The 12,582-nt window shown below is 47.9% G+C and overlaps 1 protein-coding gene across 4 annotated transcripts; it reads left to right on the forward strand.

The window, feature by feature from the left end:
• Positions 1–728: 728 nt before the first annotated feature.
• On the forward strand, positions 729–11,781 carry VPS37A (VPS37A subunit of ESCRT-I). 4 transcript variants are annotated; one of them, XM_061560077.1, is made up of 12 exons: positions 729–830; positions 1,677–1,802; positions 3,268–3,342; positions 4,507–4,621; positions 5,366–5,442; positions 5,952–6,090; positions 6,630–6,676; positions 6,954–7,081; positions 7,688–7,746; positions 8,904–8,972; positions 9,298–9,441; positions 9,990–11,780. In XM_061560077.1, exons 2-12 carry the CDS (start codon positions 1,702–1,704, stop codon positions 10,038–10,040), a joined length of 1,005 nt encoding a protein of 334 aa, XP_061416061.1. In that variant the 5' UTR covers positions 729–830; positions 1,677–1,701; the 3' UTR covers positions 10,041–11,780. The 4 variants fall into 4 exon arrangements, with proteins under 4 accessions (XP_061416061.1, XP_061416060.1, XP_061416059.1 ...); XM_061560076.1 differs by having other exon boundaries at positions 751–964; positions 9,990–11,781; XM_061560075.1 differs by having other exon boundaries at positions 751–974.
• Positions 11,782–12,582: the final 801 nt, after the last annotated feature.

Raw genomic sequence — 12,582 nt, forward strand, 5'->3', positions numbered from 1 at the left:
ATACGATATTCATTTTCATGACACTATCGCGATGATCAGCTTCCCATAATTGTATCGCTCGCCTTTTATTGCAGTTGTTGCGCACTGCTAACCTCCCCTTACGAATATGATTACTTGTACACTTCACTCAGCATAAGCCTGCCATAATCAGTCGTCTCATCATTGAAACGTTGCAATCTATAAGGCAAATGCTGTCTATTACACTCGAAATTATTATTGAATTCCGCAAAGGATGACGTCATAATTGACATTCCGTCAATTAATCGGAAACACATTTTGCAAAGCATTAATTAGAAAAAAAAGAGTGTTCGTTTAGACCTTTAATTAAGGAGTTTGTTATTTTAGATGTGTTTCGGGAAATTCAATATGAAATAAAATGAAAAGATCAACGATAATCAGTATATTACGATATCTCGCAAGAACAGATGGTGCGATCGTCCGTCTTGATTCGTGCGATTATCGTGGATTTTATGTCCACGATAAGCTTATCGTGGATCCCATATCGTACAATCCGATTATCGTGGGTCTTGCATCGTACGATATGAGCATCGTGGATTTCACACCGTTCATCGCGGCTCTTATATCACCAATTATCGTGGATATCGTGGATATCGTCGATATCGTCGTATCGTCGTATCGCGACGGGCCCTCACGCGCGCGCACGTGCTCCCCCCACGCCGCGTCACGTGACACGAAACGGGATGGCGCCATTATTTATTTATTTAGTATGGCGCGGGCTGCATCACGTGACGCGGCCACGACCCGGAAGAGACCGTGGATGATACCTTTGGAGGCCGAGGGGCTTTACCCGCGTTACCGGCGTTACCCGGGTAACGTTACCCAGTTTCCACCACCGCGTTACCGGGGTTACCCGGGTAACGTTACCCAGTTCCCACCACCACGTTACCGGGGTGACCGCCGCCAGGGACCACGGTACCCGCGTCTCGCGAACAAAGTTGCCTGCGTGAGGCGGGGTAACGTCATCTTTTACACCACACAACCGGCGTGTTACCCGGTTACCCCATCCTGGTACCCACCCCTGTCGCCATGGTTACCCCGCTGATTATCCGGCCGAGTTACCCGGTGACGGCGGTTACCCAGTTAATCAATTGTTACTCGCCTCGTATCCATTTGCGCTCACGGCTACTCACTGTGCGACTTAATTTTGTCTAATCCGCAGTGTTGCACAGTTAACCCACAGATTACCCTCTCTGTTACTCGGCCACTCTGAGTTATCCGACTTTACCCGGTTATCCGCAGCGTAATCCGGCTACCCACGTTTACCCAGTTACCCTCAATTACCCGCATCGATCACCATTTACCTTTGAGGTTAATCTCCCAGTTACCAGGTTTCATCGGTGGGTTATCCAGTTACCCTTTTGTGCTACCAAGTTGCCCTATTACTAAGTTAGCCATTGTGTCACCAGGTTACTCGATGCCTTACCAGGACACCATCTGTGTAACCAAGTTACCGGATTAACATGTAACATTGTTGCCAGCTGTGTTATCAAGTTATAGTGTTATCAGTTTACCCGATGTGTAATTATGTTGTCAGACGTGTCACCAAGTCATTTGGGTTACCAGCTGTGTAACAAAGATACCCGTATTGCTATCACGTTAGCTTGTGTGTTACCAGATTATCAGCCGTGTTACTAACTTACCCGTGCTGTCACTAGGTTACCCTCTGGGTTACCCAGCGTCATGAGCTGGTGGGCACGACGCCAGGAGCCTCCGGCGGCGCCTTCTGTTCTCCAGTCGCACCGACAGTTGCAGATCCAGTCGCTGCAGGCAGCCATCCCGGGGTGCGGCGACACGGGCACAAAGGGGGAGACACATGGGAGACACCGGGGTTGGCACGGGGGAATGGGGAGACAGAGACTCGGAGGCCTCTGGCAACAGGCAAAGGGTGGGGGGTGGCACGAGTGGACAAGGGGAGGCAAAGAGAGACAAGACGAAGGCGATGGGGTCGGGGGCATCGAGACGAAAGAGATGCACGGGGTCATGTGGGGACAGGAGGAAATGCATACAGAGATGCACTGGGAAGCGGAGAGAGTGATAAGGGTGTTATACACAGGTTTTATTGGGGTGCAGAGAGACATTGGGAGACACGGTGATGGGGAGAATGGGACACACGGCGAGACACGGCGACGGGGTGAACATGAGATAGCGACCCTGGTAGGCAGAGGAACACATGGGCAGTTCGAAAAGGGGGAAAGGGGGACACAGAGGATATGAGATAAAGAGGGAAAGGGAGACTCAAGGAGACGGAGACACCAATGGACAGAAACATGTTATACACACGTGGTCATGGTGTGACGAGACGTCTGACCACAGGGTGGTTAGCGGTGTTGATGTGGATTTTGTGGTTTTTAGTGGTGGTGTTTATGGTGAAGGTGTTGTTGGTGATCATAATGAAGGTGGTGATACTGTTACATTGCTAATTAAGGTCGATAATGTGCACCATGGAACTAAAGTGTGTATCCATAATACAGGTTTTTGGGTTGGATCACGTAAAAATATAAATGTGTTGTTAAACCCACCACCACCCAACACAGCCATTTAGTATAGTTTGTCACGTAAACAGAACATGCCAATTCGTTAACTAGTACAGCTCACCGGTGTGTTGGAGAGCAAAGCCACAACATTTACAATCTGAGTACGACGTTTCGCCAGTAATTACAACTAGCTTCATCAGGCGACAACCATATTTGTGGAGAAATCCTCTGTTTCGTTCCGTAAATAGAGGGGAAGATGTGATGGCATCACTTGTGAGCACTTCTTGAGCGATTTGGGGGGTGATTAATGAATGCGTATAAATGACAATGGGTATCCATTGACGGTTGGGTTATTTATATGGTAATCAACGTACATTATGCATGCACATTATGCAAGTCCATTTCTCTTTATGCAAGCCAATTGTTGAAATAAAACGTTTTGAAATATTCTCTTGGAGAAACTTGGGGGTTTTTTCTTTCACCCTTTTAACAATTTTTTAAATTTTAAGACAGTATTTGTATAGTAGTTTGAAGTAACATTGCGGTTAAAAAGTAAGGCTCAAGTTTATGCATTCCCCATAAGTTAGCGTTAAAGATCGTAGAGTATTTTGCAATATTATTGATTTCTTGAGGGTAATTTTCACTTACCTCTTAAAAATACATTTTATTTAGTGTCAATAACGAATGGTAAATTACATCTGGTGTGCTGGTTGCACAGTGGAGGTCTGGATGTTGCAGTGATGGCTGTTTTGGTTGTTCGGTTGTTGTGTAGGACGGTGGAGGTGCAGAAGGACATTGTGTATAACGTGCCAGCAGTCATCGACAACCAGACACTCACCATCAACGTGTACGTGTGTGACATGCGCGTGTGTATACACCTGGACACATCACATGTATGCACCTGTGAGTCACCACAAAAGTATGCATTCATTAGCCATGTAATGATTTGCGTCCCTTGCAATTCGATTAATTGTCTTATTTCGGGGTCACTGATTGGGGTCACAATTCCATTCAAGATGCAATTGATTTTTTTTACTATTAAAAACACATTTTGCTAGTTTTCTCCTGGTTGTGCTGTTGGGTATCACATAATGAGATGCATAGTCCACTCGGATCTGTCGCAGCCCAGTGCAACCCGTTATGATTAGAGAATTGTACATGAAGCGAATATCGCAGGACGACTTCCAAGATCCCTCATAAGTGACCTCTGGTCCAAACATTAGGGAGCAGCACTTCACCACCTGACCTGCTTTAGAGAGTCATTAATGTGCATGGCATTACAGTCAAACTCAAACATTTAACCCCCAGGGCTGGGATTTAGTCAAATGATGTGCAATGCCAAATTTAATTCGATGTTTTTTTTGTGTGCGGCCATTGGTCTTCTTCGTCTTGTGTATGGCGATTCAAAGCAAAGGTTGATTACAGTTATGTGATGAGGTGATGTAGCCAGTTGATGGCTATCACAGTCATTGGTGACGGGGCCAATATCATCAAATTATTACACTTGAGAACCGGTTTCACCACTGGCAGTTGCCTGAATTCAAACCTAAGGCCTGATTCATGTCGGTGTTCTGACTTGGTGTATTTACATTGTGGTGTGTTGCTGTGCCTCTGGTGGCTGGAGGGGTCATGTGAACTAATTACGCAAAATAACATACAAATTCAAAATAATATATTCTCACATGCACAATTGTATTAATCTATCGTGATGATCTCGTGTTTATTGTAGATGTATGTTGATATGTGTATGCAATTATAGTGTCGTGGGGAGTGGTGGCGCAGTGGTTAATGAACTGCACTCCCAACTCAGTGACCTGAGTTTGCTTTCTAGCCACATCTAACATTAATGGCAATTGATATCAGAACCGGTCCTGGGCCCCCCTCGGTCAACTGGCCACACCACCTCCTTGTGCATTATCCTGGCCTAACAAGGTGCTCACTAATAGTACTTGCCTGAGCAGTCTGTAATGCTATAGAGGGGATCTTTGTGTACATGTGTGTGTGCCATCAGGTTTCTCCCACCACAGTTTCCCCAGGATCGCCCGGTCGTGCACGTTATGCCGTATGTTCGTCACCCTTGGCTCAACGAGAAATGCCAGGTCATCGGCTCCCCTGCCATCAATGGGGTGCGTGTGTGTGGATACATGTGGGGACACCTGGGGAAAGGCAGGGGCATGCTGGGATATATGCGGAGACGCAGGAACACCAGGGGCATGCAGGAATGCGTGGAGACACATGGAGTTGGAGGGTGACTCAGGGATACATGCTGAGATGTGCGGTGATGTGCGGTGACATGGGGACATGCGGGGGCACGCGTGTACACACCTCGAGACACTTGGCGACAGAAGCATCTGCAGGCACACGGAGATGTTGGGAAACACACACAAGTACGTGGGAGAACATGACAGGGACACAAGGCCACAGCAACATGTAGAGACATGAGAACATGGAGATACATGGTGATATAGGGAGATGTGAGGACATGGACACACAAGGACACAAGGACACAGACAGGGACATGGAGGAGACACATGAGAGAAAAATGGGGAGATGTGTAAGGATATGCAGTCGATACATGGGGAACCACCTAGGTGCATGAAGAGACATGTAGTGACATGATGCATGCACACCGATTAGTGAACCTCCAATTAGTACGGTTGGCTACATATGGCATGAAAGAAGTTCACCATACAAACATGCATGAGGACATGAAGAAAGTACAGACGAACATGGGTATGCACTGTGGACCAACACAGATGCGCATACAGGGACAAGCATCTTGACATCCAGGGACACGGAGCCTCGAACGGGGAGACACACGACTATTGTATGTGTACATCGTCTGCACGTGTGTGTGTGTGTGCGTGCAGTTTGTCATACAGTCTGACCTGGGAAAAGCGGTGGTCAGCGTCTTGGAGGAATTCAGGACAAACCCTCCTTGTTTTGGGTGTGAATTCCATCTCATGACACTCATTGGAACACTCGCAACACTCAACACCCTCGCACTTACACTCGCACACAGGCGTACACACATGCACACCGATAACAGCTTATGTTGGCAGGTCTTAATTATTACAGTTGTATTGTTTTGAATGCTAACCTTTAATTATTGATATGGCAGTATTGTTACGGTAATATCACTGTAATTAAAGTTACTGTTATTATTGCCCACTCTTCTCCATTGTATGCACACACACACGCACACACACACGCACACGCACACACGCACACACGCACACACACACACACTTACGAACGCTAACACTCAAATGCACATACATTAAAATGTACACACATGCACACACTTACATGCATACTATATCTTCATGCATGCACACACACTCATTTTCATGTACACGCATGCATGCTCATACATGCATACAAACATTTGCACTTGCCTACACTCATGTACGTGAATGCTTACATACATCTGCATGCACGGACACACACACACAGAGCCTCTCGTGCTCCCTATTCCACTCAGCCAATAGGCTTTGCTCCGCCTGCCGTGACCTCTCACCCTGCCGTGACCTCTCACCCTACCGTCACCTCGCACTCTGACACGACCCCCTTGGGCAAGGACACGAGAACACAGGTGAGCATGCGTGCACAAGGGTATTTGCGCACATGTGCACACACAGGCGCTTACAAACCTGCACACATATAGTCACAAGTGAACAAGTACAGATGTGTGCTCTCATATGCACATACAAAGGCAAAGAACATCCTTTAACTTACATAGATTGTTGGGGAAAGTTCTTAGTGAGCATCTAAGAACACCAGCATGCCCTATGAGGGGGTGGTGTGGCGAACACTATGCCATGTCTCCCCACTGCTGATGTGAAAGACTGCATCAGCGACTCATTTACAGCTGAATGCACCAAGGTGAAGCCCAGGACCAGTGCAATTAAGACTTTGGAATTGAATCCAGGTTTCTGGCTTCATATAGCAGTTCACTAACCACTACGCCATTGACACCCACATGTGTGCATATGGACATACAGGCACATGCCCATCACATGACAGCACAGTCCATCTACACACTCATACTAATATGTAATATTAATAGTTGCGTGTCTGTGTTTGCATCTGTGTGTGCTGTGCATGCATCTATGCAATGCTTTCTCTTTCTAGAAGGGCGTTGAAAGTTCAGACATTTTTGCACAAGTGGCGGAGATGAGGTGAGTGGATGGTTGGATCAGTGAGTGGTTTATGTTAGCCTGCGTGTCGGTGTGAGTGAATGTGTGGGTTTATGCCATTGTGTGTTTGCTGGTGGTAAGTTCAAGTGAGCGTGAAAGTGTGTATTGATTAGTGTGTGATTGAGTGGGTGAGTTCATGTGGTGTGTGCGTGTGGATTTTGTGGTGTGCATGTCCGTAGCGTGGCTTGTATGTGAAGAGCTCGAGGTATTAGCGTCCAGTGTCGCTTGTGTGAGTTGCGTGTTGTTCGCATGTGTTTAGCGTGTCGGAGCTGCGAGCACTCTCGGACTCTGATGAGCGACTCGGGGCGCTCGTGCTCACTCACTCGGCCGTCGCGACGTTTTGGGAGGAGACGGTGGTACAAGCGACGAGAAACGAGGCGCTGGCACGTGGGGCGTCACGCACGCACCGCACTGCACCACGTACACCGCTCTTACCGTATGCACTATACCATGTGTACCCCACCATATGCACCACACTGTACCAGCCTCACCCCACCATATGCACACCATGTTGCAAGCCCTGCACCAAATGTTCCACACCACACTCAATGCAGGCACACACTTTATGCACTTCATCCAAGGGCATCCCATTGCCTGCAGGTATCACAATATATGCACTGCACCCAACATACCACATGCGCTCCCAGTACTACACTGGTAAAGGTTGTTGTGACATGATGGTGATGATGTTAATATGTATAATATATAGCGTGGAGTGTTTAGTGTGACTGGGCTATGAACCTGGCCACCTGGGTTCGATTCTCGGCCACGGCTAACATCAGCGGCAAGTAATATCTGAATTCTCCCTGGGCCTTCCATTTCAGCAACCTGCACTACCGTGTTGAAATATGGACAAACAACCCCCATGACTGATATGGGATGAGGAGGCCTTCGCCTAGAAGTAGATTGACAAAGGGATAAATATATTGTAGGTGATATTAGTGATGGGGTGATGGTGGTTGTAATGCTTGATGGTGGGGGTGTCTATTCCAGATGAAAACTTGTCCATGAAACCTCAGCTGGATTGCAGACGCAATGAGTTTCTGCAAAAGGTGAGTGTGGCATGTGCATGCACTTTTGCACACATACAGAAGCACAGCAAACACAGCTGTTGGAGCAAGCACTGTTAGTGAGCGCTTTTGAATGCTGGCATTAGGGAGCAGCTTGACCGGCCTTAGGCCCAGCTACCTTTGTCTTTTCAGTGTTGATGTTTACACACTGCACCAGGTACTGATTAATTCTCAATCGAAAAAGAGGAGGCCCAGAATCTGTTCAGATATCGCCAATGTTATCGGTGACCAGGATATCTTGCTTGGATGGCCAAGTTCATAGTGTAGTGTGCTACCCACTGCCACCACACTACCACTTAACATACACACATGCACACAATGCATACCTACATGCATGTACTGTGTGAAATTTGAGCATTGATGTGTGGTGATGTGATCATGTGATATAATAAGTTGTTACTCTATATGAGTGGTCACGTGTCAGGGTGGACCGGACCACAGCTTGGGTCCAGGTCCACATGTTGGAGACTCTGCAGGATGTAGAACGTAGAACGTAGGTTTCTTCAGGATGAACAACAGCGCCGGTCCCTCTGGGGGAACCGGCTTATATCCTCTGTGGCGTGGCCGGCTCCGCCCTTGGCCACGACCACCTTCCAGAAGCCTCGAGCAGGATCTCGACCCTGACACGTGACCACCCCTAGCCCCCACTTGGGGCCCCTGTGTAGACTTAACCGGTCACGTGTCCTCTCGGGTCAACCAGAGTGCCACGGCCTTTAGTAGTCGGCACTCCCACACCCTATCCTGTAGGGGCCGGCACTGCACGCCAAGCGTGGTGCGATCCAGCGCTATCGATCAGTGCTCACCAAGCCCCTCTTAGGCCGGTACTGCAACCACATCCTAGTGGTATGTGCGATGTCAATACACCGCACGCCGTGCCTCTCTCGGGCCAGCATCACAGTCACATACCGCGATGTCACTACATATGTAGCCAACTGTGCTAATCGGAGGTGCCGGACCCAGATGAGGTCTCTTTAGGATCCCTTTGGCCCTTTATGTTGCCCCCCGGGTAAAATGGGACCCCATGGCTCTGGACACTGGATTCAATTCTGTGATGACATTGATGGGCGATGACTTGTGATGTTGGCCAATGACGAGTGATGGAATGTGAAAGGTGAGTGACTGAGTGATCTCTCCGACAGTGTGAGGAGTTGAATCGCTTCAAGTCGGCGTTTGACAAGAAGGTTGAAAAACAGCATGAGATGAATGAGGTGAGGTGGGGGCACCTCACAACACACACCCCTTGCTGCCTCTGTGTTTCCCACTTGGAGGCATGTGTCCCCATGCTTCTGTGTTCCCTTGTCCTTGTGTCTGTGTGTTATAATGTCCCTGCGTCTCAGCTCCAAGGAATGAGTCTACTGGAGGCTCCTCTCAATGCAAATGTCTCGTCTGTGTCTCTGTATCCTAGGAATGAGTATACTAGAAGTTCATGTCGATGTGAATGTCTCTGTGTCTCTGTATCTCAACTTCTAGGAGTGAGCGTACACTGGAGGCTCGCATCGATGTGATGAATGTCTCTATGCCTCTGCATCTCAGCTCCTAGGAGTGAGTGTACTGGAGGCTCGTCTCAAAGTGGCCGCCCTCCAGGCGGAGGAAGAGTCCGAGGCGTCTGCCGAGCGCTTCCTGGATGGGAGTTGCAGTCTTGAAGACTTCCTGCCCGCGTTCATGGAGTCACGAACGGTGCGGTGATGTCCTTGTATATCCTGTGTCTCCCCTGTGTGCCGCCTGCTTTCCGAGTTCCTGATCATCCGCTCACAATTGTTAGGAACTTGACCATGTACAGTTGTTTTGCATTGTTTTGGTCATGTTTTGTTGTTGCTGGAACCAAGTTTCTATGGTGCAGAGGTCGCAAACGGGTTTTGATTCCTTACCCGTACCCGGCCGCACCAGGGTCGCAAACGGGTACCCGTACCCGATACCCGGCCGGGTACAGGTAGCCGGGTATTGGGTAGGGTACGGGTATCGGGTACCCGATTGCGACCTCTGCTATGGTGTAACCAGGTCCCCATCGAAAATTTTTATTTATTGCCCAATGGGTTTTGCCTGTGCCAAAAATAAACCTTAACCATTACGATGGTGGGCAAGCTCAGGTAAAGCTGTATGACTTGGAGTTTGAGAAACCTTTCATGGTTGGTATAGCGTCCACGCTGATGTGCTTCTATGGCTCTGCTTGAGTTCACGAGTATGTGTTTCATTATATTTGTATGTGCGCATGTGTGTGAATGCAGCTCTACCACATGAGGAAAGCAAAGGAGGAGAAACTTCTTCAGCTACTGTGAAGACCGCCCTCCCTCGGCATCCCAGACCTCACAAACTGGACTCTCTCAACCGTGGGGGGGGGGGGGGGGGGGGGGCGGGAGCGACCGACACCTACGGGCCCCCATCAGCCACAATCGGATAAAAGTGCGCGATGGAGGGGTGTGGCCCTCGTCATAGAAACGTGGAATTGTCACCAATGGCTCGGAGCGGCCAGCGGACATGAGTGCTGCCTCATGCCTCACTTGAGCACGGAGACACTTTGCCTTGTATGTTTAAAAAAAATCAAAATAAAATGTGCTGCCTTGGCAGATTGCGGGTTGTATATAAACAGAAGGCGTCTGTTAAATCGTATTTGTGAAATCGGAATCGATATTCTCAAGTCGTGAGCCTGTAACGAAATTACCTAGAATGCACTAAACTCATCAGGTCTTGAGGGTTAGGCAGGTTTGACCATGCATAGTGCTTGGATGGGTGACCACCATGCATGACGCAGGTGTGATGGGCTGCTGCAGAGGCATGTGGTTAATGAACAGCAATGGAAATAGATTTTTGTGCTGCGCTTCCATACTCCCCTCCTTAAACCCATGCTGCGGAGTGTTGAGGTATGGCCAAGTAAGCCCCATGATCCGCAAGACATTCAGCAGTAGATTGACACGAGGCCTGCACATGTGCATTCACATTTTATAGTGGCGTTAGATTTTACTGGTTCCTCATCGGCAGTGTGGCCTCTCAAATTCAAGGCTATGGATCGAGCAGTTGCAGAGAAAAAAATAAACCGATCATCTGAGGTGTGACGTCATTGCTTTATCATGAGATGGCATCCCCCAGTGGGAAAGAGCTTATCCTGTTAAATTGACAATTAGTGGCGTCATCGGATGGGATGTTATACAGTCCTGCTTTAGTGACGTCACTTTGAGGTGAGGCAGACAATCTTATTCTTATGTGATTCCAGACCTGCTGTTGTGCGATGATGTCATTCTATTCGTATTCACAGCGAGTTGTGCTTTAATGCTGTCATTTTATAAGCCACTTGTGTGGAAGCTTTAAATGTTGCGTGACGTCATCGTAAGAGGGTCCGATGATCATTGTGACGTCATGCATCATGTTACGTCATCGTCTCAACTGAACGTTAACGCCCTTTCTGCATAAGCACCATTGCCTAAAAGGCCGCTTTTACATATTTTTATTTAACGATATTTTCCCTTATCGTTTATTTTCATAACGATTGGGATCTGACCCCGCTCCTCCCGGTGAGCTACGTACATGCCATTCCTTACCGACGTCGAGCAGATGACGTCATCTTGGCTTGCGGCGTCAGTGGCGTCAACCGACCCACACGACGTCACCCGGATCGAGATTACTCACCGTCACGTCGCCTCCGTTGAGACGCGTTGAGTGACGTCATCGCATTTTGATTTATGGCAAATGGGACTGATGACGTAATATGCGCGGGGGAGGGGGTGCGAGGGTTTCTGTTGGTGACGTCGCACCCGTTGTGAGTGACGTCATCGCATTTTTCCGGGGAACCCCCCCCCCCCGAGCAACACGCGCGGGCTTTGCCGTAAAGCTAATAAAAACCTGTTTTTACGACGGCGGCGTAAAGCGATTCACCTGTCAATCTTTTTGCAACCGCGTCGTAAAGCGAGTACCCCCACCCACAATTTCTCTGCAGTGGGACCCCATCACAAATAAGCTGCCCCCCCCAAAAACAAATAAAACATGCTTCAAGTCGCTTTAACTATTGTCATTGTAATGCGTATTTAAAGTGGCGCTGCACTCTGATATTGTAGGAGAAAACATTTATTAAAAAGTCTATTGAATTAAGTAGAACGTGCTGTGTATATTTATTTAAAGTTGCGCATTTTGATGTGACGTCACATTTCTCACCCCCCCCCCTCGTCACAAATGTCTGACCCCCCCCCCTAGGTGCGTGACGTCATTTATGGCCGGCCCCATATGGATTCTTTTTTTTTTAATGGAATCCAAATCTCATTTTCACTTCATTCTAATCCGCTCCACTAAATACAATTATCTTTGCACCCCCCCCCCCCTTTGCTCAATTTAATACTCCACCTTTCTCTATACAATTCTCATTGTAACGTTATTTTCGTGTAGCCGACGTCTCGAGCAATGGCCCTTCGTCATGGCACACACATACTGACGGTAAATAATAGCATTACTCAAGGGCCATTGGCCGAAACGTTGCTTTAGTTTACGACGGTGTTATTGACGAGTGTGTTGTGGTTTTGTTGTTGTTAAATATTAAAAACTCAATACATTTATCATTCTTATTGGTTCGCCAAAATTATATTAGTGTCTACTATACACGCACTCTTATGCAAGCTATAGAATCCAATCTTTATTCCTGCTCCGCTCTTATACGCTTTATGAAATCCAATTAATATTCTCCAAATCTCTCTTATCCACGCTAACAAATACAACCAACCCCTCTCTTATCCGCTCTACACATTTTAACAGCACACCCCTTATCCGCTCTACAGATTTCAACCACCTCCCTATCCGCGCTACAGATTTCAACGCTCTATTCCCATCCGCGCTACA

This window comes from Lethenteron reissneri, chromosome 26 (assembly GCF_015708825.2).
Source record: "Lethenteron reissneri isolate LAM-NWPU_2019-01 chromosome 26, ASM1570882v1, whole genome shotgun sequence".
Lineage (NCBI taxonomy): Eukaryota > Metazoa > Chordata > Hyperoartia > Petromyzontiformes > Petromyzontidae > Lethenteron > Lethenteron reissneri.

Bases quoted from the DNA above. Each gene is read 5' to 3' on its own strand.
- VPS37A (XM_061560074.1), top strand. From the start codon at position 779: ATGATACCTTTGGAGGCCGAGGGGCTTTACCCGCGTTACCGGCGTTAC. The intron at 4,622-5,365 runs GTGCGTGTGTGT...GTGTGCGTGCAG, and splicing joins GCTCCCCTGCCATCAATGGG to TTTGTCATACAGTCTGACCT. The intron at 5,443-5,951 runs GTGTGAATTCCA...ACACACACACAG, and splicing joins ACAAACCCTCCTTGTTTTGG to AGCCTCTCGTGCTCCCTATT.